Raw genomic sequence first — 20,558 nt, forward strand, 5'->3', positions numbered from 1 at the left:
CTTAATAAAACTTACAAGTGAAATGATCATAACTTTATTTAAAACTTGTAAAAATAAATGTTAAACTTACATAAAATTTAAAGTAGGATATGGGATCCCATTGTTTTAAAATCAAAACATAACATAATTGTAATTAAAAGGGATTACATAATAAAGTGCGGAAAAATACACATAAAACCATAAGTAAAGAAACTTCATTCTCGAATCAAACTCTCGGCCCTTTGATTCCATTCCGCCTCAATACACATGCCCAAACTACCAAGAACCTTTCCCGCCATCAAAGTTATTTTCCTGCACATATAAACATAAAAGGAGTGAGCCTAATGCCCAGCAAGGAAAATCTAACACATAAACCATATACATAAATCTCATAATGTAACATATAACACATATGTCACATACATACTATAATGCCCATTATTACTTGGGGTCCCATAAACTAAACAAGTCATATGCCCATTAGATTAGTGGGGCTTGCTAGCTAAGCAAGTCATATGCCCATAATTTATTGGGGCTTGTTAGTTGTACGGGTCATATGCCCAAGTCTACAATTATACATATTATAGCATATTACATAACACATAATCATAAGATAACATTTATCAAACATATAAATCATATAACACATAAATCCTATCCTATTTTCCTTACCAAAAATACCGGGATATGAGAACAGTTTTGGGACTTCGGAACACTCCTAAAAACCATAAATGGAAGGGTGAGTATACTAAAGAGAATGAGATGAAAATAATGGAAGAACTATACCATTGAGAATATACTTACCAAAAACCTTATGTTCAAGATCTTAGATTTCCTATCCAAGAATAAAGAATAAAGTTAGGGTGCTGAATAGAAAACTACAAGAACTTAAAGAGAAATAATACCAAATGAGATAGAGTTTGGAATACCTTGAATGCTTCTATGACCAATCTAAATCTTGAACCGAAATGTGCTATAAACCTTACTTCCCAAGTGTTTGGTAAGCTTATAATGATCAAGCTTATAACCCCCAACCCAAGTGTTTACACTCTCACAATAACCTAGCAACTTGCAACCTCTGAACTTAGTTTGATGAATGAATAAATGGCTGGGTACTAGGTCCTATTTATAGAGTTTATGAATGAAAAGATCTTCATTTAACTTGAATAAAAATAATGGCTTTTTAAGTGAAAAATATTTGAATTATCGTTCAGCAGAGGCTGAAGACTCGTTCAGAAAGATGCTGGACTTCTCAAGAGGTTAAATATTTGAATTGAGAACATTTTCAAAAACTTTCAAAATGCACTGAAGGAGGCGATATATCGCCTGGGCCAGCATGCTCGAGGCAATCGTGCGAAGTTTCGTGTTTTTCGTATCCCCGTACTGCGATATATCGCCCCCTATAGCTGCGATATATCGGCATATGCTGAATATTTAAACACGAAATTACACAATTTTAGCTTAATTTGAATTGAGTAAACAGCTTTGACTAAGTCCCCTAACATTTTCAAAGCTGCTGATAGACCCTAGGATATTCAAATATTACTCTTAATAAACTTATTCCTCAAAAATACTTAATTATCATTAAACATACACATGACAAGTGTTACTTTCTTATTGGGTCTATCTAAACCTTATAATATAATATTTATCACCACCAATATCAGTCATATTAATCAGACCTTAGGTTAAAATTAATATTCTTAAACTATAGGTTAAACTTAGAAAATCTACAAGTGTTACTATGAGTGTCCAAATAAATCCCGGTCTGAACCAAAGTCCACAGTCATAAAAATACTACTACTATTACTATTATACTACTATCTAACTAGCTAAGTAAAGTTCTTGGACTCTACAGCTGGTGACTGTGGAATTATCATAAAAAAGATACATCTTCGGTTGCATTCTTGGGCTAGTCGTCACCTTTCATTTGCGGGTCGAGCTCAGCTCATTCATTCTGTTTTACTGGGTATTAGAACCTATTGGACGAGTATTTTCTTACTTCCTCAAAGTGTCACTCTTGAGATTGATAGGCTTTGTCGAAATTTTCTCCGGGGTTTGAAAGGTAATCGTAGTAAGCTGCATTTTACAGTTTGGGACCATGTTTGTTTGCCGAAAAGCTTGGGAGGCATTGGGTTCAAGGAAGGTCCGAAGTGGAATAAAGTCTTATTGGCCAAATTTGTTTGGATGTTATCATCCAAACAAGATTTTCTTTGGGTTAAATGAGTTAATAATATCTATCTCAAAGGTATGGATTTTTGGGAGTACAACCTCATGGCTGATGTGAGCTGGTATTGGAGGAAGTTGGTGCATCTGAGATCCTTTCTGCCCAGAGGTACCTTGGAGGCTGCGGTTTCAGGTAGGAAGCTTCAGTTGAACAAGCTGTATATGTTGCTGCTTCAGCAGAGTAAAGTGAGGTTTGCCAAAGTGGTTTGGTGCAGCATGTCTCTTCCGAAACACATATTTGTTCTCTGGCAATCTGTCCTTGGTCACCTTCTGACCCAAGACAATCTTATTCTTCGGCAGATCCCTCTTGATTCTCCCTTATGCCCAGTTTGTGAGATAGATTTGGAATCACATGCTCATCTGTTTTTTGACTGTTTGTACTCTCAGCAGGTTTTGAATAAGATTGCTGATTGGTTGGGAATTGCTATTTGGCCTTCAAAATTCTATGATTGGATTGCTTGGATGGATGGGCGGCCCAAAGGTCTTTCCCAACGAATCTTGGTCGTTGCTTTTGCTGCTACTGTCTATTTCATATGGCTGAATCGTAACTCTTGAATTTTTAATTACGCATTTATTTCTAGTAATAGGATTCTTGGTCTGATTAAGGCTAGCTTAAAGGCTAGATTGCTGGGTTTTACTAGGAAGAAACTTGGAATTCTTGAGAAGAATTTTCTTGATTCTATGGATAAGTTATAATTTGTTTGTTCTTCTCTGTGTTGTTTCAGTTGTAATCTGTTTGTTCTGAGCTCTTTTTGAGCTTGTGCTTGTATTTTGTTAGTTGGTTCAATAAAGTTTCTTTCTGAATAAAAAAAAAAAAAAGAAAAAGATACAAATGTAACAATAGAAAAACAAAAGTTATTTAAACAAAAGAAATAAGATGCTCACTAAACCTAAAAAATAATAGGAAAAGAAAAACACTAATAAATAAAAGGGCTAAAAAAATGAAGAAAGAAAGTTACATTTTTTTTTTGAAAGATGAGGAAAAACTATCTAAGTAACCAAAAAAAAGAAGTAATCATACAAACACATAAAAAAATAACACAAGAGTAAGATAGAAAGAAAAAAAAATGTAACAAATCCTAAACACAAATAATAAAAAAAACAAAAGGAATAAATTAAAACTAAACTAACAAAACATGAGCAACCAAATTTGTTTTTTAAAGTATTTTTTTTTACTACAATAAAAGGAAAGAGAGAGAGACAAAAAGAAAAAAAAAAGATGAAATAAGTTACTATAAATTAACAAGAGAACAACAAATTAAATACACACATAACAAGCTTTCTATTTTTATTTTTTTATAGCAATAATAAATAAAAAGAGAGAAAAAAAACTAACAAAATAAAACTAAGAAAAATAACAAAAAAAAAAAACTAAGGAAAAGAAAGGATAACAATTTTTTTTTTCTTTTTGCACAACAATGACAAAAGAAAAATGAAAAACTAACTAAAAATGAACAATAAAAAAACTAATGATAGTGGTTTTTTAAGAGTAAATAAGATAAATCTAAAAAAGAAATCCCTAGAGAAATATACACAAAAAGAAAATGATAGAATTACTTACCTCTTTGCAAAATTTATTGAAAATCTTTTTTTTTTCACTATTACCTCCCCGGCAACGGCGCCAAAATTTGTTTAACGCCCAAAACGTGCATCCACTAAGTGGTGGTTGTAGTATAGATCGGGCGGTCGATTCCACAATGAGGGAAAGAAATAAAGTTAATCAATAAATAAAGTTTAGAGATAAATAATATGAAGAAAATAGAACAAGTGATATTTTTGTTGTTTTTGAGATTTAAAGACTAGAAATAGAGATAGACTAAAGTGTGATGTAACAATATGTAACAAGTAGGAATGATCAAGAGTCACCAATATGCATACTTATTTATTTGGATCTTTAATTCACAAAAAAATACACAAATGGATAGTTCACATCCCAACTATTCATTTGGAAGATTTAACATTGAAGCACAAATGTATTTTACAAAAATGTATTCAAGTGATTACTATAATTTACCATGGAAGGATGAGATAAATCTTATAAGAAATCTAAAAATGACATTATACCATTGACAATAATGCAATAAAAGATTGGACATAAAACCTAACACAAATATTACGCTTACTATTTATAAAATATATATAAAAAGCATGACTAATTCTATATAGATTTAGCAAAAGTAAATATATATGAATGAGGTGGAGAAAATGATAAAGATATTATCTCTATTATTTTCACTAGTTTGATAATACATAGAAAGTGCTTGACAAAATCTATATACTATTAGTAAACATAAATAAAGATAACAAGATGAAGAAATAGAGATGAAAGAAAATAAATCACTCAAATATATAAACTTTAAGCACATGGTGAATCAAAAATATCAAACAAAGTCATAGTGCATATAGGATCATCCTAACCTTCATAAGAAGGTTAGCCTATTATGCTAGACATTCTCATGAAATTCTATAGAGAAAAAATGAGAAATAAGACTAAGATTTTGTAGAGTTTTGCTATCTAAAAATTACATAGAAAATGTGAAATGAGGGTTCCTATTTATAGAGGGAGAAAAAGACTAAAAAGAAATTAAACAACAAAATGGGGTTTGCAAAATAACTCTGAAATATTAATAATAAAATATGATTTTGAAAAATCAAATATGATTATAAATATTAACCTAGTTATTTTGGTGCATGGTCAATATGCTATTTTTCTAAAACACCAAAAAAAGATGAGCTTTAAAGCTCAAAATGGCAATGTGCAAGACCCAAAGTGCTTAAAAGATTGGGCTCATGGGTGGCTACTGCAGAGAAGACTTTGGCCAATTCTGAACCAATGGGAGTGCGCCACGTGGGCGCTGGCTGGGTTGAAGGAAGAGGGAGACAAAAAGGCAGTTGGGAGGTTGATGTGGCGTCAGGCGGTTGGCTGGCAGCATCAGGCGGCTCGGCTTGCGTCAGGCGACTCGGCTCGGGCTGGCTTCGATGGGCTGGGGCCTTTGGATTGGGCCATTTGTTTCAAGAAAAATACCATTTTTTTCTTCACTTTTTCAGATTTAATTGTTTTTTTTTTCTCTTCATTTCAAAGTGCCAAAGTACAACTTTTAATTCCTACAAAATAACAATAAATTAAATCATAATCAAATATTTTCATTTATAAAATAAATCATATTAATTCCATGAAAATATTAATTAAAACTTAATTTATTTTGACTATTAAAATCAATAAATGTGTATTTTTCACCACTAATCAATACTTGATCAATATTTGCTTGATTTTGATTCAAAATTTGAAAGATGAGAATTGAATATGTTATCATTATATAGACATAGGTTGCATATTGGATGAAAATACATGTATAACTTGTGTCGTAATTAGGTTTCCATGCTTAATGCCTTCTATATGTTTAAGTTTATTACAGAGATGTAGAAAACCTGCATATAGGTTGAGATCTTATATCTTGAAAAAGAATTAACCTACTATTAGAATAGGAAGAAAGAATTCTAGAATTGATTAATAAAATTAGTAGAATGAAAAATTGATGAAATTAACACCCTATGTCTTTTTAATAGTGATTTTAATCTTTTAATTAGTTATTTTTGTTTAAAGTTATTTTAAATTTTACAATTAAATTCAAAAATCAAAATTTTAGTTGCCAAATAGAATTTAAAAGAACAATTGTTTGTAATTGGAAAACAATCTTCGTGGAAACGATACTCTACTTATCATATATTACTTGAATCGATTACGTGCACTTGCGTATATTTATATATATATTTTTTGCGATCAGTAATTTATTGGTATCTTATTGGTAAGCAACCAAAATGTTATTTTTTAAAATCTAGAAAAACAGAAAAATTCGGGCAACGAGATTGATGCCTCTTTTTCCATGTTGACTTGGTAAACTTCCATTTTTTTTAGTTTTAGGTAATATTATTTTGAATTCAAGTATATTTTGATGATGTGGCAAGATTTATTCATAAATAAAATTTCCTAGATGATTTTTGTAATTAATGTTAGTTATAAACTTATTAGGATGTTTGTCCCTCGAACAATGACACATTAGTGACCAAAAAGCCACGTCAACATTTGTTAGCCACATTGGACAAAACTTAACAAAAATCCCTCATTACAACAATGTAAATAGTTTGGGGGAATTTTTAACTGCCTGGAAAATTTTGGGAGCACAATTCGATATATGTCATAGTTTGGGGGTAAAAATTCTTATAAGCCTTAGTTATATGTATATAAGTAAAAATAAAAAAATTATAGTAAATGACCCAAAACAATGGCATGAATAAGCTAATGTCCTCATTTTCAAAATTGTAGAGAAATGACCATTTTGATAAATTATGAAACAATATTATGAACATGAAATCCATAAATCAGATTCAAATCAACATTACATGCTCATACAACAATCCAGGAACACATTTTATTTAGAGCATTGAATTGAATATATAGAGATGAAACATACCTGACATTGAGTCTCCAATGTTCATCCTTGAATATCTCACGATCTACACAAAACAATATTAGAAAAAAAATGCAAGAGAGAACTTATGGAAAGCAACCCTTACCAAAACCACATACATCTATCTTTACCCAACAACACATATGTTCTATATATATGTCTCGTATGCCTTCTTACCCTAAGGGGTATATTGGGCCTATTGGGCTTATATTATTAGATATGGTGGACTATGGTTTAATGGGCCAACCTATAGTCTTTTAGGGTGCTACCATGTGCCTCAATTGCAATTAGATTAATATTAACCATCCCATTATGGTCTTTAACTATTCGTAGGCACTCTAGAAAATGATTGTGATAATGGAATTATGTTTGTAATTATATTAGTCCATATAAAATTCTAACATTCTCCCACTTGGACAATATAATCAAACCACCATAATATTGTCTAACACATATATGGCAATCAAATAAATCATACATAATATTATACCGATAGGATACAAATATTACATATGACTTGGCCCTGTAGACATTTAAATATCATAACAACCATTAACTATCAAACCAAACATGCATGAGGCACAATTGATTGAGACTATGCGCATTCATCTTCTTTTGTACCTGTCACTTCGTTGAACAATAGTATATACATATATAAACATATATACGTAATAGCAACAAGAAGAAGTTGCTTCAATTATCATTATGCATGTTCAGAATAAAACACAAGCTATAAGCAATCCATACAAAATACTAGCATGTTCAATACATAAATAACAAAACTCCCACTAAGCTCAACAAGCTAGGCTCCTGACTATCCCATTCGGGCAACGTGTTCTAAAAACACACATATAGGTAAGCCTTTCGTTAGTGGGTCTGCCAACATGCTAGTGGTAGGCGTGTACTCAATAGAAATGAGGGACTCAACGACTTTCTCTTTAACAAAATAGTACTTTATATCAATATGCTTTGAGCGAGAAGTACTCCCAGTGTTCTTAGAGAAAGCTACTGCTGCAGAGTTGTCACAATACAATTTCAGTGGCCTCGAAATAGAGTCTACAACACTCAATGCTGAAATGAAATTCTGCAGCCATATTGCTTGACAAGTAGCCTCATAACACGCCATATACTCTGCCTCCATCGTAGAAGAAGCTGTGAGTGTCTGCTTGACACTTTTCCATGAAACAGCTCCTCCAGCCATCATATAAATGTAGCCTGAAGTGGACTTTTTATCATCCACGCATCCTGCATAATCGGCGTCACTGAACCCAACTATATCAAGAGTGTCAGCTCGCCGGTAAGTCAACATATGATCCTTTGTACCCTGAAGATACCTCATGACTTTCTTAGCCGCTTTCCAACGGCTAAGACCAGGATCACTCAAGTATCTACCCAACACGCCGACAACAAAAGCAATATCAGGGCGTGTGCATACTTGAGCATACATCAAGCTACCAACCAGTGATGCATAGGGAACGACTTTCATTTCATCTCTCTCTTTATCATTTTGTGGACATTGAGCCTTTGAGAACTTGTCACCCTTCACTATTGGTGCCTTCCCAGGAGAACATGCATGCATATTGAATCTTTTCAAGATCTGATCAATGTAAGTCTTCTGAGACAAACGAAGAATACCATTAGCCCTATCCCGAAGAATCTGAATCCCAAGCACATAGGAAGCCTCACCAAGGTCCTTCATATCAAAATGGCTAAACAAAAGTTGTTTCGTCTCAGACAACAGATCAGAATTATTAGATGCAAGCAGGATGTCATCAACATACAATACTAGAAAAATAAAGCTGCTCTCACTGACCTTCATGTATATACATTGATCTACTACATTCTCCTTGAAGCCATTTGCAGTGACAATCATATCGAACTTCAGATACCATTGCCTTGATGCTTGTTTAAGCCCATAGATAGACTTTTTGAGCTTGCAAACCATGTGTTCTTTGCCAGACTTCTCAAAACCAATAGGTTGATTCATGTAAACATCTTCAAATAAATCTCCATTCAAGAAGGCAGTCCTCACATCCATTTGATTGAGTTCTAGATCAAAATGAGCAACTATAGCCATAATGATTCGCAACGAATCTTTGGTGGAAACAGGTGAAAAGGTTTCTTTGAAAACAATACCTTCTCTCTGGCTATAGCCTTTAGCCACAAGCCTAGCCTTATACCTTTCCACTTGCCCATTCGAGTCACATTTGATCTTATACACCCATTTGCATCCAATGGGTCTACAACCTTTGGGTAATTCAACCAACTCCCAAACTTCATTTTGTGACATAGAATTCAACTCATCTTTCATTGCATCAATCCACAACACAGATTGAGGACTATTCATAGCTTCTTGATAGGTAACTGGCTCAAAAGTGTCTCCCACATCAAACTCATGTTCCTGTAAATAGACAAGGTAGTCATTAGGAATAGCAAACCTGCGGGTTCTCTGTGATCTTCTCACCATAGCTTCATCATCCCCAATATCAAGATTTTCACCTTGTTCTTGATTTTGAGGTTCATCATGAGTTTCTACCGGAATCTGTTCAATCACAGGGTCATCAATAGGAGCGGAAGCGACAGGTACAGGGACAAAAATGCGTTCTTCCCTGAAAACAATTTCTCTTGACCCTTGACTTGAATCAAATTCATCCTCAAAATAGACAGCCCTATCTGATTCTATAATCCTGGTCCAATGGTGTAGCCCACAAAATAGCCACTAATGGTCTTCGGATCAAGTTTCTTAGACTGTGGATTATAGGGCCTCACTTCTGCTTTGAAACCCCAAACATGAAAATGACGCAAGCTTGGTTTCTTACTTGACCATAGCTCATAAGGCGTCTTTGGGACAGACTTGCTGGGCACTTGATTCAAGATATAAGCTGCAATCTTGAATGCCTCACCCCATAAAAACTCTGGCAAACTAGAATGAATCAACATACATCGCACCATGTCAAGAAGAGTGCGATTTCTCCTTTCAGCAATTCCATTCTGTTGGGGTGTTCCTGGCATTGTATATCTTTCATCAATGCCACATTCCTGTAAGTACCTAGCGAAAGGCCCGGGGTTCCTTCCACTTTCATCATAACGTCCATAATACTCTCCACCTCTATCAGAATTAACTGCCTTGATCTTCTTCCCCTTTTGAAGCTTAACTTTCGTCTTGAAAATCTTAAACGCATCTAAAGATTCAGATTTTTCACGAATGAGCTCACACATGGCCATACCGGGAAAAGTCATCAATGAAGGTGATAAAGTATTTATAACCACCCATAGCAAGCGGAACAAAAGGCCCACAAATATCAGTATGGATCAACTCCAACAATCGTGTGCACCTATCTGTTTTACCTTTTCTAACATTGGCTGTTAACTTTCCTTTAATACAATCAACACAGGCAGTAAAATCTGAAAAATCTAGACCTTGTAAAACCCCATCTTTCACCAACCTTTGCATTCTATCTTTAGAGATATGGCCTAAACGTTTGTGCCACAACATAGAAGATTTTACATCTAACCTTGCACGCTTAGAACCAACAACAGTATTAAGAGAAGTAGAAACAATAGGAGTAACATCATGCAAATCAAGTTTATATAAATTTCCACATAAAGTTCCATTTCCAACCAAAAGAGAGTCACGATACAAAGTGAGTTTTCCAGTTCCAAAAAGAAAACTATATCCAAGCTTATCATAAATAGATACAGAAATCAAATTCCTCCTAAAAGAGGGTATGTAAGCAACATCCTGTAACTCCAAAAAATGTCCTGTATTCAACTGCAATCTAACTGTCCCCAAAAATTCCATTTGGACTTTTGTATCGTCTCCCATGTACACATTCTGCTCCAGACTACTCGGTCTTCTTCGACTTGTCACTGCCTGCAAGGAATTCGTAACATGAATTGTGGCTCCAGTATCTAACCACCAATAATTTGAGGGCACATCAATAATATTGGATTCTAAACAAACCATCACAAGACAATTACCTTTCTTCTCTAGGTGAGCTTTGAGCTTTCTACAATCAGCTTTCTTGTGCCCAAAATTCTGGAAAAAGTTGCACTTCCTTTTGAAAAACTCATTCTTATGACCATTAGAGGATGAGCTGGACTGTCCATTCCCTTTAGGACTAAGTGCCTTTTTCTTGGGAGGTCTTTGGTTACCAGAGATATTGGAAGTGAACTTTCTCTTGTGAGGATTGTTTGGGTTCGTCACCATGGAGATACTTCTTGCCCTACCTTTTCTCATGTCCTCCTCTTCCTTGGCAATAATAGCAGACATCTCCCCAACAGTCCATTGTTCCTTCTGAGCATTGTAGATTGATCTGATTGAATCAAACTGAGATGGAATGTTCTCCATCACCAACCACACCATGTAATCCTCACCAAGGTCCATATCCATGGCCTTAAGTTTATGATAGTGGCCCATGAGCTTGTCAATGTGGGCCCTAATGTCACCTGAACCATCGTAAACAGTGTGATGCAACATGTTCAAGTGTTCATTCTTCTCATTCTTTGAGAATTTCTTATACTTTTCCTTAATGGCAGCAAGAAAATCCTTTGCATTTTCAGACTTGGGAATACTATCACGAATGGATTCGTCCATGTGATATCTCATAAGAATCAAGCAACAACGATTGGAGTGTTCCCAGTCCTCGTAAGATTTCTTAACCTTCTCAGTAGCATCATCAACAGGCTTAGATGGTTCATCAATTCTCAAGGCCAAGTCCATTTTCATGAAGGTCAAGTTCATCGTGATATTTTCAATCCACTGCTTGTGGTTGGTTGCATTCAGTGTCAAGACGGCAGGAGATCTAAGAATGCTTACAGCTGAATGAGAAACAAGAGCAATAACTATTAAATACATGTTATGATAAACCATGTCATTTGTGCTCTTTTCTCATCAATATATGATCGCAAAATAACAAATGATCATTATGTATGCTAGAGTTCTTAGACAAACATACAAAATAGAACTCATACACAGGTAAGAACAATCTATTAAACATTATAATCAAATACATTAATTTACTATCGAAAGGATAGATAAATTGTGATTCATAATGTTTAATAAATTTTCTTCACCATATTAAGCATCCTTACCAAACAATTATTATCGATAGGATAATTAATTACTTATATAGATCTTAATGTAATTTTGGAGGAAAAAACACAAAATTTAAATAAATAATTATTTAAATGTTCCTCTTTACTAAACAATTCACATGCTTATTCTTACGACAGACAAGAAAATAAACAATAATTGTTGACAATATATAATAAGATTCATGCCACAAAAAATTAAATACAAATACAATTATGAATACAATTCATGGATTAATCTTGTGCATAAACATATACAAATAGTAGGATATGAGAATAGGAGTGAAATGGTAAAAATTTGGCCAAAAAAGACCCCTCACGCGCTCCCATGCGCCCCAAAAAAAAAGGTTTTTTTTTTAAAACGTTTCAGAAAACGACATGTAGTTTACCAAAAACGACTTGTCGTTTTCACTATAAAAATCGACCCTCACACGTCAAACGACGTGTCGTTTTTCTTTGAAGGGAGGCTAATGTCCGTACGAACGACATGTCGTTTTTTGCTTGATAGAGGCAAAACGACATATCGTTTTTATCGTCCCTGTCACCCAAAATTGACCCGTGGGTCTGCTTCTCGGGTCTACGCGACCCGGTTCGTGACCCGGTCGGATAGGCCATCTCCGGCCACCAAATCTGACTCCGTTTGAGGGGTTTTGCTCCACATCTCATCCTCTATCACTTTCCGGCCTCCATTTGGGTTAAAAAAACTCTCAAAACCAACAATCATATATACATTTTTCTATGAATTTTTTTTGAAAAAAATGGGTATACATGGCCGAAAACACTCAAGAAATTCCCCAAAATTTTGTAAAAAAAAAAATGGTCTGAACCCATTGATGATTAATATACTAATTTTCTTCATAGCCCAATTCGAAATTTCATTGTAAAAAAATTTTGACAAAAAAATGAGGTATATGACAATAAGCTCTAAAATCAAAAGACCTGACTCTTGATACCAATTGATAAATTATGAAACAATATTATGAACATTAAATCCATAAATCAGATTCAAATCAACATTACATGCTCATACAACAATCCAGGAACACATTTTATTTAGAGCATTTAATTGAATATATAGAGATGAAACATACCTGACATTGAGTCTCCAATGTTCATCCTTGAATATCTCACGATCTACACAATGCAAGAGAGAACTTATGGAAAGCAACCCTTACCAAAACCACATACATCTATCTTTACCCAACAACACATATGTTCTATATATATGTCTCGTATGCCTTCTTACCCTAAGGGGTATATTGGGCCTATTGAGTTTATATTATTAGATATGGTGGACTATGGTTTAATGGGCCAATCTATAGTCTTTAGGGTGCTACCATGTGCCTCAATTGCAGTTAGATTAATATTAACCATCCTATTATGGTCTTTAACTATTCATAGGCACTCTAGAAAATGATTGTGATAATGGAATTATGTTTGTAATTATATTAGTCCATATAAAATTCTAACATATTTTACATTGTTGATTACCTAAATTTCCATTTTCTATAATTTTATTTATTTATTTAAAAACGTATGATTTTAATATAGTGGTATATGTATATTAATTTTGTTTAATTAATTTTTATTTTAAAGTTATATTGATTTTTTAAGATTTTTATGAGTTGTTGGTATATTATTTTCAACTAGTGTATATGTTTTTTGTAGTATGTTATATCATTTTTTTATGATATTTAGTTTCTATCTTATTATACATAATGGTAGTATATAATTTTGTATCACGGTATATACATTTTAATGGTAGTATATAATTTTGTTAGTATAGTATATACATTTTTGAGTAATAATTTTGTAAGTTTTGTTGGTATATTATTTTTCAACTCAGTATATGTATTTTGTGGTATGATATATTATTCAACAATCCATAAAAAACGAAAAAAAATCAAAATAACTTAAAATAAAAAGTAATTAAACAAAACTAATATACATATACCATAATATTAAAATATTTATAATAAAATAGTAATTTGGTAAATGACATATTTTGTTATATGTAATATTAAAAAGATGGTTAGACTATTTTACTACAAAATTAAAAACATGAATATTTACTTACTTTCATGCACCATTAAGAATTATTTTACACCAAACTCCTATATGATATGGTGCTCAACATAAATTATGTAAACATTTTGTAATTACTTAAATTTAACACAAAACTCCTATATGATATGGTGCTCAACATAAATTATGTAAACATTTTGTAATTACTTAAATTTAACACCAAACTCCTATATGATATGGTGCTCAACATAAATTATGTAAACATTTTGTAATTACTTAAATTTAACATTAAGGACCATGAGTTCTAATTTAATAAATGTGATTGGCTAGATTAAACTAATGTGTAATATTTTGATTAATATTTTAGGTGCACGTATCATTGCTCTATCTCATTGGAATATTCTTTTAATTAATGTATAGCTTGTTATAACGCATAACACCCTACATCTACATGTGCACATGTATCCTCTACTTTTCTAGATTTTTTTGTTTCCTTTTTCTTCTGCCATCAAGAATTAATTGTTGTTTAAATGCAAATAATAAAAGAAAACAAAGATTTATACATGGGAAATCACTGTTCATTACATGTATGTTCTATTATTATTTTCATTTTTTTCTTTATAAAATGTTTTATTTCCAATAATATATTTACTTTTTTTATTTTAATTTTGTCCCCATTATTTATTTTTTTCTATCTATTTACCCGCACCACTAACTTCATTGTATATTTGTATGATTTCCATGATTTGTTTGTGTATAAAGTGAATCAGCTAAAGAATCCATTTGCTTGGAAATCACTGCAAAGAATCAGCCTTCTTAAAAAGAGGAAAAGAGGTTTAAAACATTCATCCTGGAAACCTAAAAATGATTTTGATACCACATGACAGAGTTTTGTACTTTCTCATCTTTTTCAAAGGAGAATAAGTTCTTAAAAAAACAAAAAAGAATTAATACTACACTAGAATAATCACTAAAAACTAAAAATATGATTTTTTTTCAAGAGCTTCAAATAGTACTTGTACAAATAACTAAAAAAAACACTAGTCTTGTATTATGCAGGTTACATATTTCTAGCCCAGGAACAAAGTGGCCAGTTTATTTACATAAAGATCAGAAAAGAGAGGCAATCCTTTTTACCACCATATGTGAGCTTAAAATTTTCATTCACAGAAACTAGACAAGACAATTCGAGCCGTGGGAAGACATTGATTTTCATTAGCCTTCAACAATTTTTACGGCAGATCTGCATAACAGAATAGTAATAACTTAAGTAAACTGTCACAAAGAACATATCATCATCTGTAAACAATGTCAGACAATTTTACAGATTCCAGTATCCATTACTTACCCGAACGGACTCTGTTTGATGGCTAGTAGTTCAACATCTAACTGCAGATTCAAAGCTTATGCATCTCAGTAAACATGGAGAATGAAAAGAGTCCATTGAAAAGGGTGGCAGAATGATCAAAAGGAAGGAGATAAAAGTATAAAACATGTGGAAAGCCTTTATATCATGCTGAGTTTTGAAGTGAGTAACTATATGAATTACCTCTATTGTAGCATTTGGAGGAATTTCTTGAACTCCTTTCTTTCCATAAGCTAGCTCTGGAGGCACAATTAGTACTCTCTGGAGAATAACAGTTACACAAGCTTTTAAGAAGAGAACAAAATGCTCTAAATGCAGTTTCAAGTGAATCTATGCTACTATGAAAAGAGAATAAGAAATTCCAAGACTACCTACTGATATTAAAAGAACATGAAAATCAGATATCATGGAATCTAAACTTAGCTGAAAAGGCAGATTACAAGACAAATGAGAAAATTTCATCTAAGAACTAATGGTCTCACCTGGCCTCCTACCCGCATGCCTTCTACGCCAAGATCCAGTCCTTTAAGGACTGACCCCCTCTCAGATTGACCGACATCAAATCCATATGGCTGCAGGAAAACAATAAGCAAGAATCAATCTTTAAGTTCTTTTGTGGAAACAAGAAAAAAATCTTAAGACACACAAAGCTACTACATTTTCGTTCTTGAAACAGCTCTTCTTCTTGATTGTCAGAAATAATATATGATTAATATTTTTAAAACATATATCCAAAGCAATTTAATTCATCTGTTTATGTGTGGGGTTACTCTCACTACTATAGATTTGTCTATACTAAGTAGATATGAATCAAAGCAAGACTCTGATCTTACAGTTCCTCCACCAACACCAAGTCCTTGTCTGCTGGTCATAAAAGTGATGCCCCTCCACTTAGCAACATAGTGAACCTACAACATGATCATCTTACATTCATTATACCTGGATTTTTCAAGAACGATTTTAACTAACTACGATGTCAGAAATTGGCACGTGAATCCAAGAAATCTTCTGGTGGAAGTGAACTAGTTCAAATACTTTTCAGCAAAAAAAAGAATTTTTGAAATAATTTCTCACAGAATTTCAGTGCAGTCTATCATATGCTCAAAGTGTCTAACATGGCTCAATCCAAGTAAATTGGAAAAACACTTGTATCTGTGCATATATATAGTTGAAAATAATGAAATTTAACTGGACTGCAATCGTACTGCAACCCGGGATCCTTTCACTGCCTTTGTTCCATTCCCGACCTTCAAATCATAGTACCTGAAGGACATTACCCCTCAAATCTTTTAGTGAAGATATATCAAAGAAAATATATGAAGTTTCTACAAATGAAAATAAATTATCAAACGAACAAATTAGCACATAAGAGTAGTCACTTGGAATCTGTGACTGTATTATGTTATCCTAACCAAGGTAGAAACTTGACAAAGTCAGAATAGTTTTCTTCATACAAAAATATGACAATCTTTTTAAACGTAATTTTCTCTTGGCTTTGGATGTGGTGAGATATAAAAGATTCCAAAGTGAATGACTCCATCAAAATTTGAGCATACAATTACAATTTTCCAAGTTTAACCAATCATGAAGGAACATAGAGAAAACCAGAAAATCAAAAACAAAATTACTATAACAAGTAGGTAGAGAAAACATAAGTTAGTGATTACTAACTTCAAACCATTAGGAAGTGTTGTAAATTCCTCTTCAGGTATTTTAGCTCCTCTAAGCTGCAGAGCAGAGAAATAAGTTTACAAATATATTAGAAACTGTAAATTGTCTTTCTTGAACAATTCCCACGATCAAATTTATAGTTTTGCTAATTTGAGAGACTAGTACAAAAGATATAGCTAAGAACTAGATAACGAAAATGAAGCAACTCACTGCTCTTCTACTTGTGCTAACTGCCTCAGCCACATCACAAAGATACATTCCAGCAGCTGATCCATTACAAAAATTTAATATAAGAAAATACAATTTTTGGCTAAGGGGGTGGAAGGAGGAGAAACAATCCCAGATTTTCAAAACTCAATTGATACAAAACAATCACATTCACTGCAATTTTATTTTATTTTTCGAAACCCAGATAAAATGGAAATGCATAATTGGAGAAAAGAAAAAAGTTCAAATTGTGTACATTTGCAAGATAAAGGGGTGAACGTAACCTGTGGCTAGGAGAGAACCAACCAAGGCCCTCCTTCCCTCAAACTGAAAAAATTGCTTTGTTTCTTTTGAAACATCATCTGAGGAAGAAGACAATGAGCATTGACATGGCAACACATATGAATTCCTGCTAGTCGGTCTTTTTCCTGTTGGTTCAAATAAAAATGTTCACTTTAGCCTGAATGAACCCCAAATACATGTATTCCAAACATATATGTATATACACACACAAATATATTAATAGAGAGAGTACTTGTAATGGGTATGGAGAGAAGGGGCTTGTACAGTTGAGATGGGTTGTGTTGGTAGCAAGGAAGAAGGAGATGCCCCATGGTGTACTGCGGAATAACTAATAAGATCGTTAAAAAAGAGTATTAAAACTATTTGGTTATATCATTGCATTGTTTATTTTGGCTGAAAAATGGAGTCTTTTTGTTGGTTTGGAGAGAGAGGGAGAGGATAGCATCCTAAATTTCATCCACAACTTTAATGACTCAAAATCACAACGTGTGGCACAATAGAACAGACCTTCATTCAACCCTTGTAATTCTTAATCCGGGCTCCACCACAACTATGTGTATGAGAAGTTTTTTTCATTCAAACATGTCAAATTATATTTAGACTGTTTTAATCTCCATTTGATTTTAAGAGAAAACAAAAGATAATTTTATTAATATTAGATACTCATTTTTACCTTCATTGTGCTCATGAATGTTGAATCATTTCCTAGTTCTAATATATTCATGTGTTTTGTAAGTTAGTGACCATATATCTATGAATGATGCCTGTTTTCTAATATAATAACCCTGAAAAAACATCATAAAACAAATAAATGAAGTCTTCTTATATACATACATATATATTTATATGTATATATTATTGTTCATCAAGAATTAGAAGAATATGCTGATACAAATGGATTTTCCAGCCTTTAATTGTACATTTTTTCTGACTGAATGCCGTATTATTACTAGTTTATTTTGTTTCAAAATCCATCTTGAGATTACTGAAAAAATAAAAATCTCCATCTTTAGCTGTATTGTCATGCACTGGAGCAAGATCTCCTTCCTTGAAGATGTTCTTCTTTATCATCTGAAACAGAGTGCCTTCCAAAGCACTTAATTTCATGCCTTACTTTCTCATCTAGTTTTCTTTTTCCCTTCTCACTCCCTTCAACCCATTTCTTAAGCTTCTGAACTAACTTCTTTCTTTTAGAACAAGTAGAGGCTTGCTCACCAAATCCATTCTCACTGTGTCCCAAAACCATACTAGCCAATTCTTGCTCCAACCCAGAATTTCCCATCTCTAGATTTCCTTGAATATCAAGCTCCCACTGATATTTGTTCTGATTTTTGTCTTGATATTGTGTTTGATTCTTCATCAACTCGTGCCTTAAGCAAGCATTACTCCATCTCAAGTAAATTATCTCCTCTACTTCGGTTGCTCGATCCTTCTTTAGCTGCTCGAGTTCACTCAAAACTCCTTTGTTTTCTGCAATCTGAAATATGGAAAATCCATACAATGGTCAAATAATGCCACAAGTTAAGAACATATTACATATATCATATTCAAATAGAGAGAAAAAAGTTGTTAAACCTTGGATAATGATGAGGTGAAAGTTTCTTCCAAAACCAACTTTTGCATAAGCTCATTCTTGTCTTCTTGCATTTGATGCAAAACCATCCTCAGCTCTCTAACTTCATCTTCCAATTCCTTGATTAGACTAGTTCTAGTTTCTAATTCCTCCTGAGTTTTCAAAAGTTCTCTTTCTCTAGCTTTAATCTTCAGTTCCTTCTCTTTTATGAGGCTAGATTGCACTTTCTTAATCCTCAAAAGCCTCTTTACCTTTCGTTGAAGCAATCCATTTTCTGATTTCCAATACTCAAGCTGCTCCAAAAGTCTCAAAGATTCAACCAACAACTTCTCAAGCCTTCGGCTCTCATCCTCTATTAAGGAAGTTTCCCTATCCAAGAACTCAATTTGAGCCATCTCCAGTAACAACATGTTCGTAAGATGCATAAGCACAGATTCTTGCTCTTTCATGTTGTTGTACCTAATGAACTTCATCTCTAGTTCCTCTTCTATATTTCGCAAATCATCTAGTCGGCTTTTTAGGCCTAAAATCTCTTCTTCCAAATCAGGTTTATTTTGAGTTTCTGAACTTTCCATGGAATTGGTTTCAATAACTAATGGTTCATTACATTCAACAGAAGGCAAACGTGTAGAACTTAGGCTATGAAAACTCTTCTCACTTCCAAATTGAGAACCAATCTCTAGGGAATTCACCTTAGTGTTTTCTAACATGGTGTCTTTGAAAACACTTCTCCTAGCCACAATCCTGGCATATACAAAAGCAGCCACAGATAAAGCAAGAGGAATACCAGCTTTGAAGATCAATGGCTTCATGATCTCTGCTTTTGATATTGAGCTCTCCTCTTGATACTAAAACAACACAACAAAATGATTCTTTTACAGGCCTTGAGATGATGAACACCACAAAATGCAAGTGTTAAATACAAGAGTTATTGAATTATGATCAATGGAAATCAAATAATGGATGCTTCATTATAAATCTGCACAATATATTATTCTTTTCCTTAATTTGCTTTGTATGTGTTTTCTTTATTTAGAAGTTTTAGATATCTTTGCTTTTTGACTACTCCATAGCCCTTCATTTGGCACTGCTTTTCCATTCCACTTTCTAGGTTATGTTTGGAATCTCATTCCTTTTGGGGAATGCTTTTCAAAATGATGGGCTGCTTTTGCTCAAAGGGGTTTCATTTCATTTGTTTACAAGTGTTGGTAACCACCATTCACACTGTAGACCAGTACTCTAATTTTGCTTCCAAAGTTTAAACTTGATCAAACATGTTTAGATTAGAACATGTAAATACAAGTCTATAATATGCAAATCCATTATAAAACCCCAAGTAGCTCTTTCTCTTCCCCCAAGTAATTTGAATATGCATGTTATAAAGTTCAAGCATGCATTTGGATATTTGTGCTAGTTCAAAAAATGATTCTATTTCTTATAGTGAGGAGGATAGAAATCATCTTTCCTATCAGTCCCCCACAGTGAGTGACCAATAGCTAATCACCAATAACCTATAACCAATCACCAATCACCAATCACCAATCACCAATCACCAATCACCAATCATAATAATCTTATGATAAAACTTTGTAAAGACAAATAATAATCAATATTAAGTCTTCCTATTGTTGGGAATTCCGTAATA

General features: G+C 33.2%; 3 protein-coding genes across 3 annotated transcripts; 1 reads left to right on the forward strand and 2 right to left on the reverse strand.

The window, feature by feature from the left end:
* The first annotated feature begins 2,229 nt into the window (after window positions 1-2,229).
* On the forward strand, window positions 2,230-2,760 carry LOC133832924 (uncharacterized). The gene has a single exon (XM_062263199.1). It carries the CDS (start codon window positions 2,230-2,232, stop codon window positions 2,758-2,760), a length of 531 nt encoding a protein of 176 aa, XP_062119183.1.
* An 11,997-nt stretch (window positions 2,761-14,757) lies between these two features.
* On the reverse strand, window positions 14,758-17,802 carry LOC133831234 (peptidyl-prolyl cis-trans isomerase FKBP16-4, chloroplastic). Its single transcript, XM_062261445.1, has 10 exons — window positions 17,573-17,802; window positions 17,322-17,465; window positions 17,041-17,096; window positions 16,831-16,886; window positions 16,365-16,422; window positions 15,993-16,067; window positions 15,642-15,731; window positions 15,343-15,420; window positions 15,142-15,182; window positions 14,758-15,036 (listed from the first exon to the last, which is right to left on the reverse strand). The coding sequence occupies exons 1-10, from the start codon at window positions 17,649-17,651 to the stop codon at window positions 15,009-15,011; spliced, it is 705 nt and encodes a 234-aa protein (XP_062117429.1). The 5' UTR covers window positions 17,652-17,802; the 3' UTR covers window positions 14,758-15,008.
* Window positions 17,803-18,168: 366 nt separating this feature from the next.
* On the reverse strand, window positions 18,169-19,827 carry LOC133829419 (protein CHUP1, chloroplastic). The gene is made up of 2 exons (XM_062259169.1): window positions 18,916-19,827; window positions 18,169-18,817 (listed from the first exon to the last, which is right to left on the reverse strand). The coding sequence occupies exons 1-2, from the start codon at window positions 19,723-19,725 to the stop codon at window positions 18,362-18,364; spliced, it is 1,266 nt and encodes a 421-aa protein (XP_062115153.1). The 5' UTR covers window positions 19,726-19,827; the 3' UTR covers window positions 18,169-18,361.
* Between the last annotated feature and the right edge of the window lie 731 nt (window positions 19,828-20,558).

This window comes from Humulus lupulus, chromosome 4, assembly GCF_963169125.1.
Source record: "Humulus lupulus chromosome 4, drHumLupu1.1, whole genome shotgun sequence".
Taxonomy (NCBI): domain Eukaryota; kingdom Viridiplantae; phylum Streptophyta; class Magnoliopsida; order Rosales; family Cannabaceae; genus Humulus; species Humulus lupulus.

Excerpts from the sequence above, each read along its gene's own strand:
- LOC133831234 (XM_062261445.1), bottom strand. The coding sequence starts at position 17,651 with ATGGGGCATCTCCTTCTTCCTTGCTACCAACACAACCCATCTCAACTG. Across the intron at positions 17,097-17,321 it reads TGGTTCTCTCCTAGCCACAG|CTGCTGGAATGTATCTTTGT; the intron begins GTTACGTTCACC and ends GTAATGGATCAG. Across the intron at positions 15,183-15,342 it reads CTCCAAATGCTACAATAGAG|TTAGATGTTGAACTACTAGC; the intron begins GTAATTCATATA and ends TTGAATCTGCAG.
- LOC133829419 (XM_062259169.1), bottom strand. The coding sequence starts at position 19,725 with ATGAAGCCATTGATCTTCAAAGCTGGTATTCCTCTTGCTTTATCTGTG. Across the intron at positions 18,818-18,915 it reads TCACCTCATCATTATCCAAG|ATTGCAGAAAACAAAGGAGT; the intron begins GTTTAACAACTT and ends TCCATATTTCAG.
- LOC133832924 (XM_062263199.1), top strand. The coding sequence starts at position 2,230 with ATGGATTTTTGGGAGTACAACCTCATGGCTGATGTGAGCTGGTATTGG.